The sequence below is a fragment of the Falco peregrinus genome, chromosome 6, assembly GCF_023634155.1.
Source record: "Falco peregrinus isolate bFalPer1 chromosome 6, bFalPer1.pri, whole genome shotgun sequence".
NCBI classification, from domain to species: Eukaryota; Metazoa; Chordata; class Aves; order Falconiformes; family Falconidae; genus Falco; species Falco peregrinus.
In genome coordinates this window covers 54,274,017-54,294,399 of record NC_073726.1, presented here as the reverse complement: position 1 = coordinate 54,294,399, position 20,383 = coordinate 54,274,017, and the positions used below count along the sequence as shown (strand labels likewise).

Sequence of the window (20,383 nt, the reverse complement as noted above, 5' to 3'; positions counted from 1 at the left end):
ATACAGGAATGATGGAGTAAAATGCTGACTGCTGTCTTGTGATCAGAGCAGTGACATGGTACCTTTGCTGCACAAGCACCCGAGGGGAGGAGTGACTACTAGTGGGAGTGATTGAATGAAAGTAGGTGGATGCTTGTTGTCTCTACTAGACCCCTCCTTGAATACATGCAAGGAGAAACAGTATTTGACAGACTAACCATCTGAAGATTCTGGATGCTCCAATATCTGTCCCTTCCAAGGAAAATAAACATCTTGCAGGATAAAGAAAGGTTTAGTTAATATTGGAGAGAGGTTCTTTCTACCCCCGATTGCCTCTTCTCCAGGGCAAGCAAACAGACCAATACTTTGAGAGTGAGTACAAGGTGGCTCAATGAGTCATGACAACCTAAATCTTGGGATACATGCCAGGAGCTGTGCTACTTGTCATGACTAGACAGATACCAGTGCAACGGCCAGGCAGGACAGCACAGTACATGGGATCATGCTGTTCCAGGTTAGTCTGCCACAGGCTAACTAACCCTCCAGTTGCTCACCCAATGGGCAGAACACAGTGAAAACAAAGCCAAAGAAAATTTCAAATGATTCAGGTAAATTTATGTGTACTTATCTGTGTTCACTGTATAGTCCAAACTTTTGGAAGTTCACTCCTTATGAACTAGTTTGGGCATGGAAAAGTAGCAAAAGACATTCACTAGCCCATATATATATATATATCTAAAAGAAAAACAAGTCTTTTTGAAAACTGACACCATAGAAGGATCTCATTCTATATCCTTCTTTTGCAGAATCCCAACTGCAGAATCCCAACCCAGATTTATTACGAGTATAATAAATTGAATGCAGAATTATAACATGCATATTTTAAACATGAGGGGGAAAAAATAAATTAAAAAAAAAAAAATCACATCCAAATCCAGAACGTTTGCTCTGTTTTATCTCCATGTGAAAATAATTGGTCTTGTATTTTACCCACAGTGAAGCAGTCATGGTTTTCAGTTATCCTGTACTATTTTGCTTTAAAAAACATGTAAAACATATTAGGCTTAACTCACCTCTTTCATATGATTGTAACCCCATTAATCTCAGAGAAGCCACTTTCATTGAGATAGTACAAAAAAAAGAAGAATGAGTTTTGACTTTTTTGCAGTGCAGAAAGACTAGCTGATTTGGGCGATTCATCCTTTACTTCGCATACATGGACATTGCAGTGATCATAGCTCAGGTAGACAGACTTAAGGTAGTCTGAAGCCAGCTAATTTGAGGCCTACTGACAACATGTATGCTGGCACAAAGCTCAACAAAGGCAAAATCAATTAAGCATCATTCAGCCCCTTAGGTAGATCTTGCAGCTTTCATTGAATAGCTAGTGTGGTAACAGTTTACCAGCTAGCTAATTTAAAACTACTTAAATAAGCTGCAGTGTTGTTCTTGGTTCCAAGCTACGTTTATGTGATCCATGAAAAGTACTGAACTTTAAAACTGCAGAGCTGTCAAATCAGCACTATAATAAGCTCTACAGTTTGCAAAGTTGTATACAAGATAAATAAAACACAGGCTCATTTGGTCTTTTGGCCAAATTCTGACATTCTTCTTCATGTCATGTATTCCAAGAAGATACAATTTTAAATAAAATAAATTTATTCAGTTTTTAATGCAATCACAGAGAAGTGAACAGACTGGCATTACAGTGTAATATACTTCTTAGAGTTTCCCACTTGGCAAAAACTTTGATAAAGTACATCAAAGTAAAATGGGGTAGACAGTCAGCTCTGTTCACAACTCTCTAACCACATCCCATGAAATAATGTAAGAAGACAAACAGAGATGTATACTGTAGCTTTATGGTCACAGTAACAACAGTATCTCATGGAAGTCCCTGAGTGCTCTGCATGGTAGAAATGGGATTTCTGCTTTCAATATTTTTCATTAATACATGTTCAAGGAAAAATGCAGTTGCAAGAAAAGACATGCTTGAGACTGCAAAATACTTACTGGTGCCTAATTGCTGGAGAAATTATTCAGGAAAAATCCTCTTAAAATAGAAAACAATATTTTCAAGCTACTGAGGGCATTAGAATATGTGATTATTTGTTGAATAAGAAAAAACTGAAAAAAATATGTTAAAATGCCAAGGGATTGCTCTTATGTGCACCTCAGGTTTTAATAAAATGCAATATTTGTTTGGCATTATAGATACTTTGTTGTACTTTTGCTGATTCTTCTTTTCCCCCACCATTTTCAGTATCTCTTTCACATTCCCACCCATTCATATGAACCTAAAGTGGACAGCACAAAATCTTGATTACCTTGCCTTAATAAAATAAAAAAAACCCATAACCCAAATCCCCCCAAAGCCTCTCTTTTTCTTTCTTTCTTTCTTTCGTTATACTTCTTAACTAAATTATTTATAACCCAGACTTTATTAATGAGCTGCTCAGCACTTAAGGCTTCACTATAAATAGAAAAACATGAGAATTTAAAAAAATCCATCATATTTAAAAATAGCTACGCACATAAATAGCTAGAAATTCTCCTTGGCAATAGAGAAAGGAAAGCTTAGATAGATCAGAATGATATGTAATACAATCTCTTAAATGCATTTTTCTTTATTTGTTGGATTTTAATAGACAAAGAATAAATGTATTGTTGTTATATGTCTTTATGAAGCTGACAGTACCTGAGCTATAGTGCTAACTACGTGCACACCTGAAAGTATTAGAGACCAAATATGAAAACCACACAACTGGAAATTTGTTTTTATCTTCTTGTTTTTCTGCAAGAAAGCTGCCATGTAATAAATTAATCAGAAAAAATGATTTGAAGTCCTCTCAAAGTTTCACATTTGTCTTTGCAGACACCTGATACAAAGAATCATTCAAAACAAACCTTGTAAGTATGCACTGCAAGTTGGCTTCATTTGTGTGGTACAAATGATCCCAGCAGGCACTAAGATTTGATTTAAAAGTACTTACTGGAAGGAAAATCATTGCTGTTTAATATACATGGTGTATGAAATTGTCCAGAAGAATTAAGTGAGTGTAGGAATGGGAGTTCCCCCCACTCCTTTCCCCTTAAACTAGAAACTGTTACACAGTAAAAGGAATCCTCCTAGGATAAATAATGCTCATGTCTATTGGACATATATGACTCCTCTGTAAATATAGTCTAGGCTAACTTATAGACAACTACTTTTCCTGTTACCAAAATGCTAAGAATTACAAGCATGGCATTGAGACCATTCCTGATTACACTTGTGGCACATACTTATGAGGAAACATTTTCTTCTTTCAAATCAGCTTGATACTACTTTTTTTCCTTTCGTCCTTGAGATGAGGAATTGGGATGCAAATCAATGTTAAACAATGGGGCTTCTGAAGTGAACCTATTCCTCAGGGCAGTACCTTAGTCAGAGCTGCAATTCTCTGAGCCAGTTCAGCCTCCACTTCGGGTAAGGTTTCAGCCTTCCTCATCGTCTGCTGCAGCTTCTGCTCAGCCAGCTCTAGTCGCTCTTGCAGCTGTCTGTTTTTGTCTTCCAGCTGAATGCCAAAGACAGATAAACAGGTATTAAAAAACCCCCAAACCCAAACAAGATCAGAATGAGGATTTTCCTTCAGTTTCTTTGGTATTGGGGAAGCAATCAAAACTCATTACATGGGCACAGATACTCCACAACCTGGAAGAACTATTGGAGAGCTATTAACTCAAGCATGGAACAGTGTAGGCTGCCAGCCTTACTAATGATGAGTGAATTGAGGCTCAAGGATCAAATGAAGGTAAAGAAAATGAGTGTAAAATGGAACTAATGAAGACGAACAGAAAGCTCCTCTGATCAATTTATTTATCTGAAGAAAATAAAAGTATTGGTGCTCAGTAAAATGGGAATTTTCTAAATGGAAATATTGAGTCCACTCACAGAAAAGTTTATGTATGAGCTAAAATGGGAATAAGTACAATTCCAAAATGATGGAATTCCCAGCAAAGTTTCTGAGCAAATTGCCAAATGCCAATAATACATTAGGAAATATTAAAACTGACATTTTATTCATGATCACAACCTGGCTGCTATTTGCTTAAGGTTGCAGTGGTATTGTTCATTGTGAAATGAGACGTAATTGTAGGTTCACAAAGGTGAAATTGATTAATCTGTCATAACCATTAAAGAGAAACAGGAGGACTTTCAATAACTGCAGTATTCTCTGGCCTACTGAGATACACCACATGATTAAGAGTTTTTTAATGGCTTGATAAGGATTTCATGCTTTCCTGTCCATTCCCGGTAACAGAAGACACAATGAAAAAGGAGTGTGCTTTTAGAGTCTTTCTTAATCCTTCAAAAGCATGAAGAGGTAGGCTTTTCACATCACAGTGCTGCAAATCAACTTTAAGCCTGCCTGTATATATTCTAAGCATAGTTCTATCGATCACTGCTTTGAGTAGGTAGACCTCTGCAGCATAGCACGACTTACACTGGCAGCAATAAAAACCTCAGACTCAGGACCTTACTTTTCCATTATTGGGTGTGGTTTGTTCCCCCCTGCCTCCAACAATTGAAGATACCACTTAAAATAATCAAAGGAAGCTGACGAGTTTGAGTTCTGATGCTCTAATTTCCCTGAGGAGATAGCCATGTGCGTGTATATACACACATACAGAGGGAGTGTGCATGGGTGCATAAATATATCTGCATACAGTCATAGAAGCAGAGATTATCAGATCATACAGGCTTATTTCCCATATAGCATTTTATATCTGAAGACACCACAGGAAAAAAAATACAGTAGTCTGATACTGACAGTGAGGAGCAATTTCATCTTTTACAGTTTGAATTAAATTGGTTTCATGTTAGCTTTCAGTTTTCATTGTGTTCTTCAAATTACAAAGCAGTGTTTTCTGTTCACTTTACACTTCAGCTTTTGGAATCACTGTGGAAACCAAGTACCACGAAAGCTACACAGCCATGTTAAGCTCTTTTTTTAAAACATATTCACAGATAGTTTAGCTTTGTAAAATTTTACTTACACACTACTAATATGTGAAATCATTAGAATATATTGTATACAAATTTTGATCTTTCCTGCAGAAGGGAATTTCTTCTGTTTAATACTATTATTGAAAATTAAAAAAAAAAAATCAGAAAATTATTATGCAAGAAGCAAAGATAATCCTTCACTTAGGGGATGTGACTGTGCATTTATGCAAGACACTATCAGAAAATGCTTATTTTCTAATGTTGGAATACACATTAATTTGGTATTCACTGTTGCAGTAGCTGATATGAAGCTTAGAGACACTGAACAACTTAGGTTTTCTTTTTTAGATTAATGTATCTGTTGATCAAAATTAAGCAGATTAATAGAAACCTCCTACTGTAGATCTTCCCCCTTTTTTTCTTGCATTAATTTTCATTGTGTATGAAGAAAGCAACCAACTAATGCAGATACCGTACCTGACGTAGGATGGCTTCTTTGTTTGCCAGTTCATTTTCCAGTTTATCGTTCATGTCATGTATGGAGGTGGATTCTCTCTGAGCACTGAGGTAGCGTTTCTCCAGAGTAGTTATTCTTTCTTCCATATCTTCCTTTTGTGCCATTGCCTAATGTGACAAAAAAACTATCAAGAACCATGCTACATAATTTTATACCAGTTTAATTTTCATGCTAACAGTAGACAGGGATGTAAGGCATGCTTAGCAGTATTTTTTTCTGTTTTAAAGATAATATATTTTATCTGGGATTTCTTGCAACTATGAGATTTAAAGCAGTAGTAGTTAAATAGAGCAAACAGAAACAACCCTCACCTTTTTTATATTTTTCTAGTTCCTATATTTTGTATTGCAAAAAACCCATAGTGAATGCAGCTCACATTTACTTTCTTGCTTCTTAAACAACAGCACCCTTGATCAGAAAATAGAAAACCTGATATAGTTACATAATAGTAGAAACATACTGCACTGATGTGGGGAAAATAAAGTGTATGCACATTTCTACTCTTATTCCTGGATCCTGCTAAAATTTTTTTGCTGAAGTACATGTAATAGACAACGTGTAAAATGTCCTGAAATTTCAGGAAAACAAGTGACTACAATGTTGGGTACATAACATAACCATAAAATATGGGTATGTTATCCATATATGTTATGGATAGAATTTCTTTAAAATCTTGAGCTGGTTTTGTTCAAGTATTACAAGCTGGCCTCAGTGAAGTCAATAGCTGTAATTTAGTAGATTATCAATTAGTCTATTATATTGTTTATCTATCTTCAATTAATATCAGCAAAAGTAGAAAATTTTATATAGTTTTGAATTTGTGCCTGGCTCTTGAGAAGACTTACATGTTGCCATGTAATCTTTCACAATGAAAACATTTACTGATGAGCATGTCTTGCTGTTCATCAAAAAAACACATAAAAAAAAGTAATTATGTATGTAATTAATTAAAAGCACACACACAAAAATACAGTAACTTATCCGGTTACACAATGCTAAACTACCTCTTGGTGCACGTATTTCATTTTCTGCATTGGGAAGACTTATCTTTTGTGGCAATGTGAAATAACAAAGACAGATACTTCCACGTTTACAAATACCTTTCGCAGCAGATTTTGCACTGACATTTGGTAATTATTCTAGATGTAAATGTATTAGCAGCCACTTTGCTTAGGAAGCAATGGGCTGAAAGCAAATAAGCCTGTAGCTGGTGTAATGTGTTATTTAAGAGAAAAACAGCAAATGGCAATCAAGCGTCCCTGAGACAGCAGTATTTTCAAATGGTAAAAGACAGTGGTTAGAGACGCCTAGTGCTATAACGTGGCATTGGTGGAAAAGGAGAAACAGAGCAAACTATTCTTTGTAACCATGTAACAATGATACAATACTCAAAAGAGTCAGAATACAAAAGGTGTGAAGACACTTAGACTGTGTCATGCATCAGAACTTCTGAAGGAACTTCGCTTCCAGAATGCTATAAATAAGAGGTTAAATACATACATACAAATGCATCTATATACACATACACACATATATAAATACATATGAAATATCTGTATTGTAGGAAGCAGTGTAACAGGAAGATAATTACTCTAATTTCAGAAAACTAAAATAGATTCTAGAAGCCAACCACCCACACATATTGAGAACATCCATGGAAAAGAGGGTCCTCTGGAAGGTATTAAAGAGCACCACAAATTTAAGAGGAGGAAAGAAAATGAAAATTGAATTATATTTGCATTTTTTGAAAGAAGGGAATAACGCATTATAACAGGAGTAATGAAGTTATCACACAAGAGTAAATATTATAATTGATCATATAAACAACATTGCTTTATAAAACAGCCCAGGAGTTTTAAAAATGTACTTTTTTCACTACCTACATTTTTAGACTACCTACATGACCAGAATCTCTATTTGAGAGTCCATCTTAAAAATCTGAAACAGCTGGAAACTTGCCAGAATGCACTCTAGTAATGCTAAACCACAAAGGATTTGGCTTTCCCCCTATCAGTACATATACACATCCATTTTTCTGAACATGGTTTTATAAAGAGATTTCTAGTACTATTTCTTAATGTAAATTTTGTGTTTCCTATGTACAAGGGCTTTTATCAGTGCTTAACTTTTACTGCTTATATTCATTGGCCTCTATCAGTTTGTAGTGGGTACCACAGGAACAAGTCCAGAAATACAAGGCGAGTGTAGTGAACTCCTTACCTCTCTAATGTCTCTCTGGTATTTACTGTTCATTTCCTCTGTTTTAATGAGCTCCTTCCTGGCAGTCTCTGCTTCCTGTTCTACCTCTCCCACCCGGGAAGACAGCGCCGCCAAACGCTCCTTCATCTGTGCCATTTCATAGTTTTGCTTTTCCAGTAGTTCCTGAAGTTCAACAACTTGACTGGCTTCGTCATTTGAGTCTATGGAGCCATTTGATAGGCGCTGTTAATAGAGAAGTGACATTACTTATCTTTAAACATGGACCCTACTTAGATAATTTCTAAACCAAAGATTATTGTAAAAATTGCAAAAGCAACTAGGTAGGAAGGGAAAAGCACATTCATTTTCATGGTAGATAAGACAGGTGTAGTTATAAAAAAATTGCAAAAGATTAGTATTCATTCATATCAAGGAATTCCAGAATGCATCATCACACAGAGAAGTAAAGGTTTGCATTAAGAGCAAAATAACACACAAAAATAGCTTTAGTTTGACGTTATGATTATTCAAGTAGAAATGGCAGCAATACTACTTCTAAAAAGCACCAAATTGCATGCATACATCTTAGCTAAACTTACACAGCATTTAAACTTCATCAAAATATATTTTGTTTGCAACACAGACCACGCTGTAGACAGGAAGCAACACTAAAAAAATCACAAATTCTCCAATTTGCACCAGAAAGTGCTTGGAGACTGGACAACATACTGGTTAGGTCTACATTAGAAGTAAGGTCTGCTGAAGTAATTTGTGTGCTGCTGAAAGCCCTGGTATGACTACAGTAATAAAGAAAAAAAAATAATCAAGAGTCCAGAACTCACATTGCATTTGGAATATAATCTCAGGAATATGATTTATATTGCAAATAAATTATTTCAGGAAAGAAGTGAGTTCACTAGCCAGACTTGCTGGCATCGTGTCATGATAATACTCACACTATCCTTTTTCAGCAGAGGCTTCATATAAACGCAAAGATTTCATGTAAAAAAATAGGCAAAAAGAACAAGAAAAATCAAAATGATTGGATTTTGACCTATAACATGAAAAAATAACATCAAAGTAGTCCAACCTGTCATTAATTCTCTTGGTTAGGTGCAATTTCATGAGTTAAATTTATGTTATGCAGTATGGGAGCAAGGTATTTCGCTGTAACTGTCATTTTAAATAGGTTATGGACCTCAAAGAGCATCATAGAGGAATACTGGTCCTAAAAGGGGATTGTTATCCTTCAGATGGTAGGTTGTATAGCAATGTACATATGAAATATTCCTAGCAAGATCTGAGAGGAAACCAAGCTTGCTTTAATTAGCACTTCTGTGCTATTATTGTCTAAATATATTTATACCAAAATCTTCTAGCAAATTCAAAGAATATTACTTTGCTTAATGGCTTTAACAACATTCTTTCCCCAATCAGCCATAAAATGAATCCAGATCCAGACCACCTGCCTCTCTGCAGATCATTGAATAAAATTATTTTACTCTTAAAAATTCATTACATCAAATAACTCAGTTCCAAAATTGCTTTCTTTATACTAGTTAATCATATTATCTTGACATTTTATGATAGCTACAGAACCATCATTAATCTACTTTCAAGAAACCATGGTAAAATGACAATAGTAATTTAAAAAATTGTTTGTACTCAGTTTTTTGTTTGGAAAGTGTATAGTTAATCTACTTGAATCAAAACCCCATTAATATACAGCAGTCATTCATGTAAACAAAATAGTACTCAAATAGGAGAAACCATTTAACCATCATAGTTTATTCCATTGTGTAAATTTAAGAAACTCTTTTATCTATGATAACTATTATCTATTTTACATTTTTAATCTCATACAGCAATTTTAGCAGTTGTCCCAGATGAACAAATTTTATCTCGCATTGCATTTGCCCTACAACTGTTGAAACAGTGGTCCAGGAATTGCTGTAAAGTTATAATAAGCAAATACCAAATCTGAAAAACAATAAATGGCATGTGATCATGTACCTTATGTGCTATAAAACATGGTTATTCTGAAATGGCAAGCTGTGATATCTAAAAGTATGTTCAGTGGCAGAGAAATATTTTCTTTTCATTAACAAAACTTTTTTCATAAGATACTAATAACCGAAACACATAGAAATTAAATGTGAAAGATATATTATTTTATAATTTAATTAATATCTGAGATTCCTGGAAAAACAAATAAAAATTAATTAGAATTAATCTCACACTACTAGACAAATGCTATGATTGCCAATTATGCATGTATATATTTTGTTTTATGCACAATATATTTTGATTTATGCACATAAACTTCCCTCATAATTCTTTGATGAGCTCTTTGTACAAGCTGCTTTAATTCTAGCCATTGCTCACTTTTGCTTTACCTTATTCCTGTATTCTTATCTAGAGCTGGTTTGTATTTAAAATTTCTAACTTACCAAAAATGACATTTTAATTTTTCTTAGTATGATTGGAATAAAACCAGGTTTTCTTTAAAAATACAATTAAAAATACAAAGATCAGCTTGAAATTTGGTATTTTGGGAAGCTGGAACCATACTTTAAAAGTTTACCTAGGAATTTTAACTGACATTTTGTCTATTTTAATGCTTTGATATTGTTTTACGATATATCCATTATATGGGTACATCTTGTGAAGTAATCACTCCGGAAGACCACAGATAGGAAGTTATTAAGCATTAATTCAAGAACTATCTGATATAACATACCTCAGGTTCCCAGGAGGGTTTTAACCAACAGTTTTATGGTCATACTTTCCCTTCCAAACAAAAAAGCTTGAATAAGAATGTGAAAATACGCTATGCTGGCTGCAGCAAAAGACATTCTGTAGACAATGCTGATTCAAACACATTTTCTGAATTAGTGAAAGGAGCAGGAACATCCCCTGCCCGAGAGGAATTCCCTACAGAATAAGTTGTGGGACAGAACTGCAGCATCTTTTCTATTACTGATTTTGTGTAGAATGTTCATGTCCCTTATCTATTTTTATTTTATTTTTTTTTATATTTTTTTACTGGCTGAATAGTATTTTTTTTAATCTTATTGAATTTTTAGTGCTGAAATATTTCCTGGTACTCAAAGACTTTCCTGTTGATGATGTTGTATATTAATTGTGATCCATTTGTAAATAAACAGTTAGACAAATGCTTATAATAATGAAGTCTAAGCTTTGAATAGATCTCTGTTAATTACTACCTGAAGCACTAAGGGAAAACTTCTCAAAAGGGCACGCACTAAAAAAGTTTCAAAGTAGACATTCCCAACTGTTATATCCCTACACTACCCAAAATACCCAATTTAGACAAGTTATTGTATCAGATTAGTAGAGGGGCAGGGGGAATACCGAAAGTAAACTGAAACAATTGGAAAGTCTTTAAAGGAGGGCAGGACAATAAAGAAAACTTTCTAACCAACTGAAACATTCTAGCAGAGAAAAAAAATAATTTACATGTTGCCCAGATCTGGCTTACAAGTTAGTCATCCAGATGAAGTTTTCAAAAAATTTCATTATGCTGTCTATCAAATGTGTTCATGAAAAAGGTGCATATGGCCACATTCCTTAATTTCACTGATTTCACATAAAAATATCTACTAGCAATGGCTATTTTTTGTTGAAAAAAGAAACGTGGCAAAAAGCAAATAGCTCACATGCTCCAATGCTTTTTTTTTTTTTCTAATTAGTTTATCTAATAAAAGACAGCCCATCTGTTTCTATCACATTTACTTACTTAGACCTTGATGCTGCAGCAATGGTATCATCATATATTCTTGACTTAACCATTTTTGCTTTCTACAGACACAACAGGTACACGTAGCTGCAACATGTGCATGCCTGCTACACACACTGTAAGGGTCTCTGCCCTCTCCCACTACCCCCTTCCCTGGGTTTTTCAGCCAGATGAGAAATCTGGTTGGCATCACCTTGAAAGACCTAATACAACCTCAGAAGTTTTCTTTGGTAGTTTTGTCTGTTTGGTTTTTTGTTTTGGGTTTTTTTGGACTAGTTCAGAACAAAGGTAAATGAGCAACTACATCTGCACCTAGCCATGTAGCACTTTGTTTTCTCATCAGTGGCAATAACAAGGGAAAGAGCAACAGCACTAGGAAGGCCTGCTGTGGGTTTTTGGAGGGCTGCTTTTTTCTTTTGTGGTATATCACCATACGCCAGATGAATAACTGAGAAATTGCAGTCTGTACTAAGGGCTTCAGACATACCCTTACTTGATAAAGAAAGCTTTTATGTTTACTGAAGTACAGCAAAATACACTAGGAGGAGAAACAGATGAAATAATCATCAAGTAAATCTGATGACAGTGATGGTACTAACTGTAACAGAGGCAGCATACTGCAGAGGAAATCAAACTTCAAAAAATACCCTGTAGGACCAAGTGCCATAAAGGGTAATGTGGATTAAACAAGAAATGCCTGGGTGGGGGAAAAATAAAAATAAAAGTCTTTGAACTGCTTATGGTCCATGGAAATGGAGGAGGGAAATAAACGTTCATGTTCCCTAACACTGAACAGTATGAAAATGCAACCAGCATCCCTGGTATCAGATTTTCTTTCTTTCAAGATACAAAAAGCACAGCAGTAAGGCTATCTGCTGCTTGTATAGGAGAATCAGCAGGGAGAAGGTCACAAACTGGAGCATTACACATAGCAATAAATCTGCCCTAGATCATTGCTTCTCTCCCCTATGAAATAATCAAAGGAAAACCAGTGGTGGACTGGTTTACTAGTAAAAAACAAGAACGATGGTAAAAGGAACACCAGGAGAGAGTATAAACAAGACTAACCCAGAATATTGTAGCTTCTGTTATTCCATTTCATATAGCCTTTTCAGTTAATCCTTAGCAATAATACTGAAGGCAGACTGAGTGGAGGTACGCTTAAGTGAAAAAAAAAAAAAAAAAAAAAAAGTAAGGGCACTGGACTACAGCCGTAGGCAAAGAAATTGTACAACTGTCCCAGGATATTGATTGCAAAGTACTTGTCTATTTTATTTTGTAGGAAGAACCTCACAGTGAACTGCATACGTGGCAAAATATACACAGGAACCTAATTTTATAAAGGCAAAACCCAAGTACAGCAAAACCTCCAAGCGTGTCAAACATCTGACACACATATGTTTGGTTTAAGTACTATCAACCAGTACTCAGTTATGTATTTTGTGCCAAAACTTAACCTGATACCACCTGACAATGGTGGTGGTGGTAGGGGGGGAATGTCATGGGGTTACCTCTGAACAATCAGCAGTGGAGACAGAACTCATTTATTTGATAGAGTTCCTCATCAGTGTCTCAGCCTGTGGTAGTAAGAGTGCAGGCAATTCAAGTGATGCCCTTGTGCATAAGCATTTCCATGCCTGAGGACTAAGTTAAGCTCCATCTAACCATAAGGTAACTTTGAATAATTGATAGTAATCTTAAAATTCAGATGTCCAGTCTTTTAGAATTCATAGAACAAAGTGGTATTTTTATGTTATAAGGACTGGGTTCTAGTTCTTTTTTTTGTGTGTGTGGTTTGTCTTTTTTTAAACCCTAGAAGTATGTGCCTTATGCCTACTCTTTACTAAGGCACTCCCTAAATTCTTTTTTAAAGGAGTACTGGCAAGTTCATTGCACAATAAATCCCTAGTGTCAAAATTGAGGTCCTCACCATGTTCTCAAGTCAGTATAATGTCATTGTGGTTTTCGAGAGTTCATTCTGAACAAATTTCTCTCAGGATCTACTAATGTTCAAAGCAACTGTCTGTGTAAGTTTGGCTGGCTACCTTTGGCAAATAGCATAGCCCAGAAGACTGCTAGCACCATGTTATACTAGAGTTATGTCAGAATCAAGTTATCTTTAAAAACATGAATACCTTTGTTAAAAACATCCTTTTGATTATACATATTTTTTCTTGACATGCAACAGAAAATCTAATATTAAAATGGCTTTTCAAAGTTCTGCATATAGTAAGTTCATTTACTAAATATGTGATGGTTTATTTGTCCATATAAATATTGTAAATACATTTAATCAAAGAACACAAGTTTATGCAGGTTCTCTCTGAACCTTACAACATGCCTAATCCGGGCATTTTTTTTATTTTTTTTTTTTGGCCAGTATGAAGTTGTACAGGAAAGCAATGATCTAAAGCATACATAAAAAATAAAGCAATGGATACAAGCTAAGTTACAGCAAGGAGTTGTTTTCAGAAAAATCGCAATATTTAGAAAAGGCTATAAAAATTAGACAGAATTGTTTCCAAATAAAAGAATGTCATTGCTGCAGAAGCTATTGGAGACGGGAACATACTGTTACCTGCCTCCAGATATGACATATCCTCATATCTGCCATAAGCCTGTGACCCTAACGCTCATGGTGACTGAACTTCAAGATACCCCTTTTTCACTCCCTGTTATTCTAGGATGGCATCTCAAGCTACAGAAACATCACTGACTCACTTCATTTTGTGAGACTTCTCCCTTCATCTTCTACTAAGGCAGATGCCAGCTGTTGCTTTATAAAATATGGTTGCATTTGTTTAGTTGCTCTGACTTTTGCTCAGACAACTGCCTATGTGGCAGCTGAGATATGAAAGCTTTCCTGTACTTCATATGCAATATACAGAATTTCAGTGATATAAATCACTTTGGAAATATTTTGGAAATATAACAGGATCAGTAGTAGTGCCAGTTTTCAAACCTAAGTTATGTTTAGACTCTCTTTGAAGCCAGATAATTCCTACAAATAATACATATATAAAAAATTGAACATGAGGAAGAGTAGGAAATAAATGCCATATAAAGTTCAAAAGAGGGTGTTGTTTGTTTGTTTTAAAGCTTTTAAAACAGTTTGGCAGACAAATTGGCAAATTTTGTCCCAAATCCCAGGGAAAAAAGTTTATTTTTAGCTCTGTAGTGGTGGAGATGTTCCTTCTGACTTAGAAAAGCTGGCCATGAAGGCTAGATCATCAAGGGAAAGACAGAAATACTGTATATTTCTCAGGTCAAATAAACTTGTCTGAATATCGTATTACAGAAACACTAAAAGGAAAGTAAAATAATCACCAAAGGAAGCTAAATTATACATAACACTTGACTCTATGAGAGTAAGGATAAATGTAATGCTGCAAAAAGTAATGGTTGCTGATGTTGTTTAAGATGTAAAAAATAAATGAACAAGTTACCAAGAGATGCTTTTTACTACAGTTTATAATCCTACTCCTATTCCTTCCAAATGCCCCATGCCAAAGTTTTAAGAGAAAGTAGATGATATTAACAAGTACATAGCTATGCAATAGCCCAATCACAAGTGACAACTAAACAAGCAAAAGCGGTATGATCATCATTCATATAATCAGCACGGAAAACACAGTTTGAAAAGCTATGCCAAAAATAATACCATTACACCTAAGCTGTCACAGTCATGTCCAAGTGGCTGGTTGCCTCATTATGTTTGATGGCTATGCTACTTCTCTAGGTTGTTCTACATCTTTTGTTCTGTGTCAGGCAACGATCTCATAATCATTAGAGGTTTCCTCTTAATTTACTCTGATTTTTCTTCAAACTCTAAGCAACTATCAAAGCCAACGTTCTCTCTCCACTGAAATATTTCTTCCCCATCCCAATACTGATATAAAAAGAACTACCTTCTCCAGCACTTTTCTCTCCAAATCTCCTCACTTTCTTGCTTTTTCTACCAAGCCATCAAAGGACTCCACCTTACATTACTACTTTAAAGATCTGGCGTAAGTTTGCTTCCTGATCAGTCTTCAGCTCTTACTCTTCCTTCCAATGCCTGTAATCACCTGTCACACTTTAGTTATTTTGCAGAATGGGGGGGGGGGGGGGCAAGGTTTACTTGATGGGTGGACATTTTTCTTCTTGTTGCTGGTCTCTTCCAGAATACCTGACTATTTTTCTTTTACACTATTAGAAGAATTTCTGAGATCTTGCACAGGAGAGAGAAATCAGGTACTGCTTCTTTATTATAAGGGCTAGTTAGCTGCCCAAACCAAATTATACATGCAAATCCCACCCCCATTTGCCTTGACTAACTCCTTTTTCTTAGAAGTCTTACCAGCCTGCTATTAAAAATGAGTGGCCTGGTGACTCCTCGCAGTAAATCATCCAGCAAAGGTCAGTCAGCCAATTCTGTCAGCTACCACAGTGCCTGAAGTGTAAAATTCCCCTGGGGAGGTAACAAGGCTTTTAAAGCAGTGTTTTAACAGCTTGATATGTAGAAGTATATGGGGTTTCTATTAGGTAAAAAGGAAGTCTGTATGACTGAAAGATGAATTTATATGGAACAGACAAAGAGCTGAAACAAAGAGTTGATTTATTGAAAAATTAAGAGATCTGACTGAGGAATCTATTGATTTATCCTGTAAGTAACGTACAAGTAATGCAGCTCTTCAACGATAAAATCCCTGTGCTACAGTGTTGAGGACTAAATATTCATAGTCATGCAGACATATGAGACTATTAAGCAGAACTGTACTTACAAAATATTTGCCGAGTCTTTCAAAAAGAGTACTGCATATTCTCCTAGGCTTATTCCTTAGATTCATGAAGACCTCTAATCCCAGCTGAAGCCTTTAACCATATTTCCTCTCACTCTGAAAACTCCTCACCTCCCTGGGTGGGTCAAGCCATCAATCTTCATTAAGTGCCCCTCAGCACATGCTTCTTTAATTAGCTTTATCAATATTAATTCAGAAAGAGACGATTAGGAAGCCAGAAAGATACCTGCACTGCCTGGAAACTGACCCATCATCTGGTTATCAAATGTGTTTTGTGTCTGAAGTGTGTTAATTCTCTAATTCAGAATGTGAATGCACTGGGGCAAGGATCGTGTCTCCCACTGTTTCTTATACATCATGCATTCTGACTGCACTCAGTAAATAGCAAAATACCCCCCCCCCCCCCCCTTACAGCAAATTCTCTCTAAGCTACAAACACCCCTTTGATGGCTGGTGTTCAATCCTTGCTAAGTTCTCTTTGAAACTGGTGCTTCTGATGAGGGCCCCATATGTCCTGCCTTCGCTCCTTTCTCTGCCATTCCACTATGCTGTCAGTCAAAAGATTCTTTTTAATCTATTAATCCAAAACAAAGGAGCACATGGGTTACACATTCATAAGTAAAAACTGAAATGGAAGGTTTTCTTCTGCATTTTTCTAGTAACCATACAAAATTATCAGAAAATCCCAAAATAGTCAAGTCCAAAACTGGAACAGGTTCTGATGATTGCTCTGAAGGAGACCTGTTACTTTTTATTATATTATTTAATTTTAATTGTATTTGATTTGCACTCTGAACATTTTAGGCCATGGTGTTTGCTTTGGCGAAACACTTTTTACTCTTGCAGGATACAATGTCTATAACTGTTGTCACTGATTTAACAGATTTTAGTAAACTACTGGCATTTGATTTAATTATTGGAATATGTTAGTGTTATAAGTAAGAAGAAAAAATGTGACTCTTAAATAAGCTGAAGGTGACTTCCTGAGATATACTATAAAGCAAAACACCCCCAGCTGTTTAATACATATAAGAAGTCATTATATACAGCTCCAAGTTCCTCATAAAACACAGCATTAATTTAGGAAAGAAAGCTGTTTATTGCACCAGAACTACAAGACTGTTTTACCTATCCTGGTATATATATATGTTTCCATGTGCCTAAAATATTCTGGTTTATTATTCTGAGGGGAAGTGAACAACTATGCTGGTATAACTGCCCTTACTGTAGTAGAACCAGTGTGGTATACTTGTTAGAAAAAGTAGGTAAAACCACAAAACTAGTTAACAAGTTTTAATGGTACAATTGTGGATCTTGGAATAAGGAAGAGTTCCCTTATTAGCAGGGTATAGGTATCACAGGGACATGATAGATTAAAAAAAAAAACAAACAACAAACCAAAACCCAAACAAAAGGGCACCAAATAGGGACAAACAAGCTTTGTATTTTACTAGTGTTTACAAGTTGCAGTTACAAATGTCAGCAATAAAGTTTAAAATAGAAACAGTGCACTTCCAAGGAGAAACATTCTGATACAGCCTACTTAAATGCTCAGCTTTCATGCCTTTGGTGTAACAGAAATCCATGCAGAATTGGATTTGTCAAGCAGGAACGATCCTATGCTTACAAAACAATTTTGAGGATAAAAATAGTCATTCCCCAGGCCAATTAATCTCTAGTAAAGCTCCACTAACTTCAGAAGAATTATAGCAATGATTTCTTATATGTTTGAAATAAAAGATGTGGCATGGAACTCATGGAGGAAAATCCTCCAATACAGGCCAGAAACAGACAATGAATTTTGAGCGTCAAAGAAAGAGATCATTATAAGTGAAGAGAATACTTTAATGGTGGACATTTAAGGTATACAAACATCAGAAGATCTAATGATTTCCAAAGAAACTTCAATCCTTCCCAATTTGCATATCAGCATTTTTAAAAACATTCTGTCTGCCAATTAAAAAATCAAATTTCCATTGTTTTTGTGGAAGATGAAATAATTACAAGTATGAAATAATGCCTTTATTTGAAAACAAACTATTTGTTCACAGCATCTTATTTTGGGGCATCCAGCAAGCACCACTTTAAAGGCACACAGTTTATAGCCAGAAATGAGAGCATACTGGGCTTCCTATCAGCAACTGAGACTCATTCCTATTTCTTGCTCCAATTACACATGGTAAATGGTGAATGAGATTCAGCCACAGGTTCAGGCATCCCGATGTGTCTTTAAATATGCTAGTTACTATTTAGTATGGAAAATCTTATATTTGGAGTATCTTGACAAATTATCCTTCAAACATTGTGGAAAAGTATTTCCTTCCTGACCATGATCATTGATTGGATACAGATGAAAATGATTGCTACTTCAAAATGGCAAATAAAAGTAGAAACACTGGATTCCTCGAGTAACTCATTACTTCATACAGTTACAAGGACTTTTTTATTGCTTTTTGATAAAAATCAGAAGGAATCATACTGACAAATTTACACAGGAAACAGCACAATGGGTTATGAGTTAGATGGATGAATAATCTGATGCTGGTGTCTGGTATGTACAATTTTTTTTCTGCAAACCAAAACATTAGCCTTTGTGTAGTCATTTGCCTGCAAAGCAAACTAACAAATGATGAAGTGAAGTTCCATAAAAATACATATGTTTTTTATACTGGTAATGTAGAATCTTCCTCTCTAGATATGTATATTTTGTTTATAATTTGAATAATAAGACTATTCAAACTGACTTCAGATAGGACAGAAAAAATGTTTCTGATATAGTTCTACACATGAAAAAATAGTACTCTGAAAAAAACTTGTATAGGAACAATCCGAAATAATTGTTTTGAAGGATTTTCTCTAAACATGTCACAGTTTGGAACTGAGAATAAAAAGTGCTAGCATAACTGGATCACTGGTATGACATTTCTTTATTTCCTTTTTCCTTTGAAATTTTTCTTATAGATTTAAATGGTTAATATGATTTCTTTATTTCACATCAATTACAGTGATACTGTAATTGGCAATGAAAGCCAGTTCTGAAGTTTTGTATATGCTTGGATTACTCTAAATACTTACTGTTTCTCATATTTAGTACTTGTTTTTGTTTCATTAATCATTGGATTATTTTTTTTTGTCGGTTTTCTCTACTTTAAAGTTTCCCTTAACCTTCATACAAGAGAATTGTCCATGTTGTTGTCAATGCGAAGGACACAAGCGTTGTTTTATCATCTCACAAAATTGCTTTTGTATTCACTCAGGGTTCTGAAGCCATTACTGAATATATTTTCCACTAAATTGGGAATTAATATATTACTGTTGGAAGCCTTGGCGCTTCACACAGAGGACAGTGCTTGTGATTACAGAATTTAAAACGATGCTCCAGCTGCCCTGTGACACAGAATCACAGAGCTGGCCACATAGCCCACCAGCTCCTCAGCACTGTACCCTATCTCAATTGTAGGTTATTTCTCTTAAAAATTCTTTAAAGCTTCCCATTCTGGAAACTGCTCTCAGCAGTCTGTTCTAGTGTTTCATTGCTTTCACTAGATTTATTGATCCGTTCTCTTTGTATGTGTGTATGTGTGAAGGCACGTTTTATGTATTTGAAGATAACTGTGTCCATTAGTCTCTCCTCTAGGCTTTCAACCTACATTTTGAAAATTCTTCAAGCTATGTTCTTTAGATTTCTGATGACTGTTTTAATTGCCATCTTCTGAATTCTCAAGACAGTCCACATCCCTCTTCAAGAGTGGGACCCAAGGCTGGATAAAAGACTTCAGCTGAAGCCTTATTGGTGCCCAGGAAAGTCCAGGGATATTTCACATTTTGCAGGTTCTAGTTATGTTTAACTATCCCATCATGGCATTTGCCTTTATAGTATTGATCCATTATATTTTTATCATCCACATTAATCTCCAGAGCCATTTCTGTGGAATTATTACAAAATTATTACAAAAAGCCTGTTTACCATATCATGTAGGTTCTATGTTTCTTCATTCTAGACTTCCCAGATCTTGTATGAATTAAAATATAACCATGAGGTTTCAACAGAAAGCTCTTTCCATACCAAGAGATGAAGCTTATTTCCTACCTGAGGTTGAGATCCTACCTTTGTCACTAGCAGTCACATCACCCTAGGTTATCTTCAGTGTAGGTTC

General features: G+C 35.3%; 1 protein-coding gene across 11 annotated transcripts in view; it reads right to left on the bottom strand.

The window, feature by feature from the left end:
* Positions 1–20,383, bottom strand: part of PPFIA2 (PTPRF interacting protein alpha 2) — a 351,943-nt gene that overhangs the window by 60,828 nt on the left and 270,732 nt on the right. For all 11 annotated transcript variants that reach the window (XM_027794257.2, XM_005242638.3, XM_055808922.1 and 8 more), the window contains 3 exons: positions 7,707–7,928; positions 5,447–5,593; positions 3,402–3,536 (listed from right to left, as the gene is read on the bottom strand). In XM_027794257.2, coding sequence (XP_027650058.1) covers positions 3,402–3,536; positions 5,447–5,593; positions 7,707–7,928 — 504 coding nt within the window. The remainder of the gene's footprint in view (positions 1–3,401; positions 3,537–5,446; positions 5,594–7,706; positions 7,929–20,383) is intronic.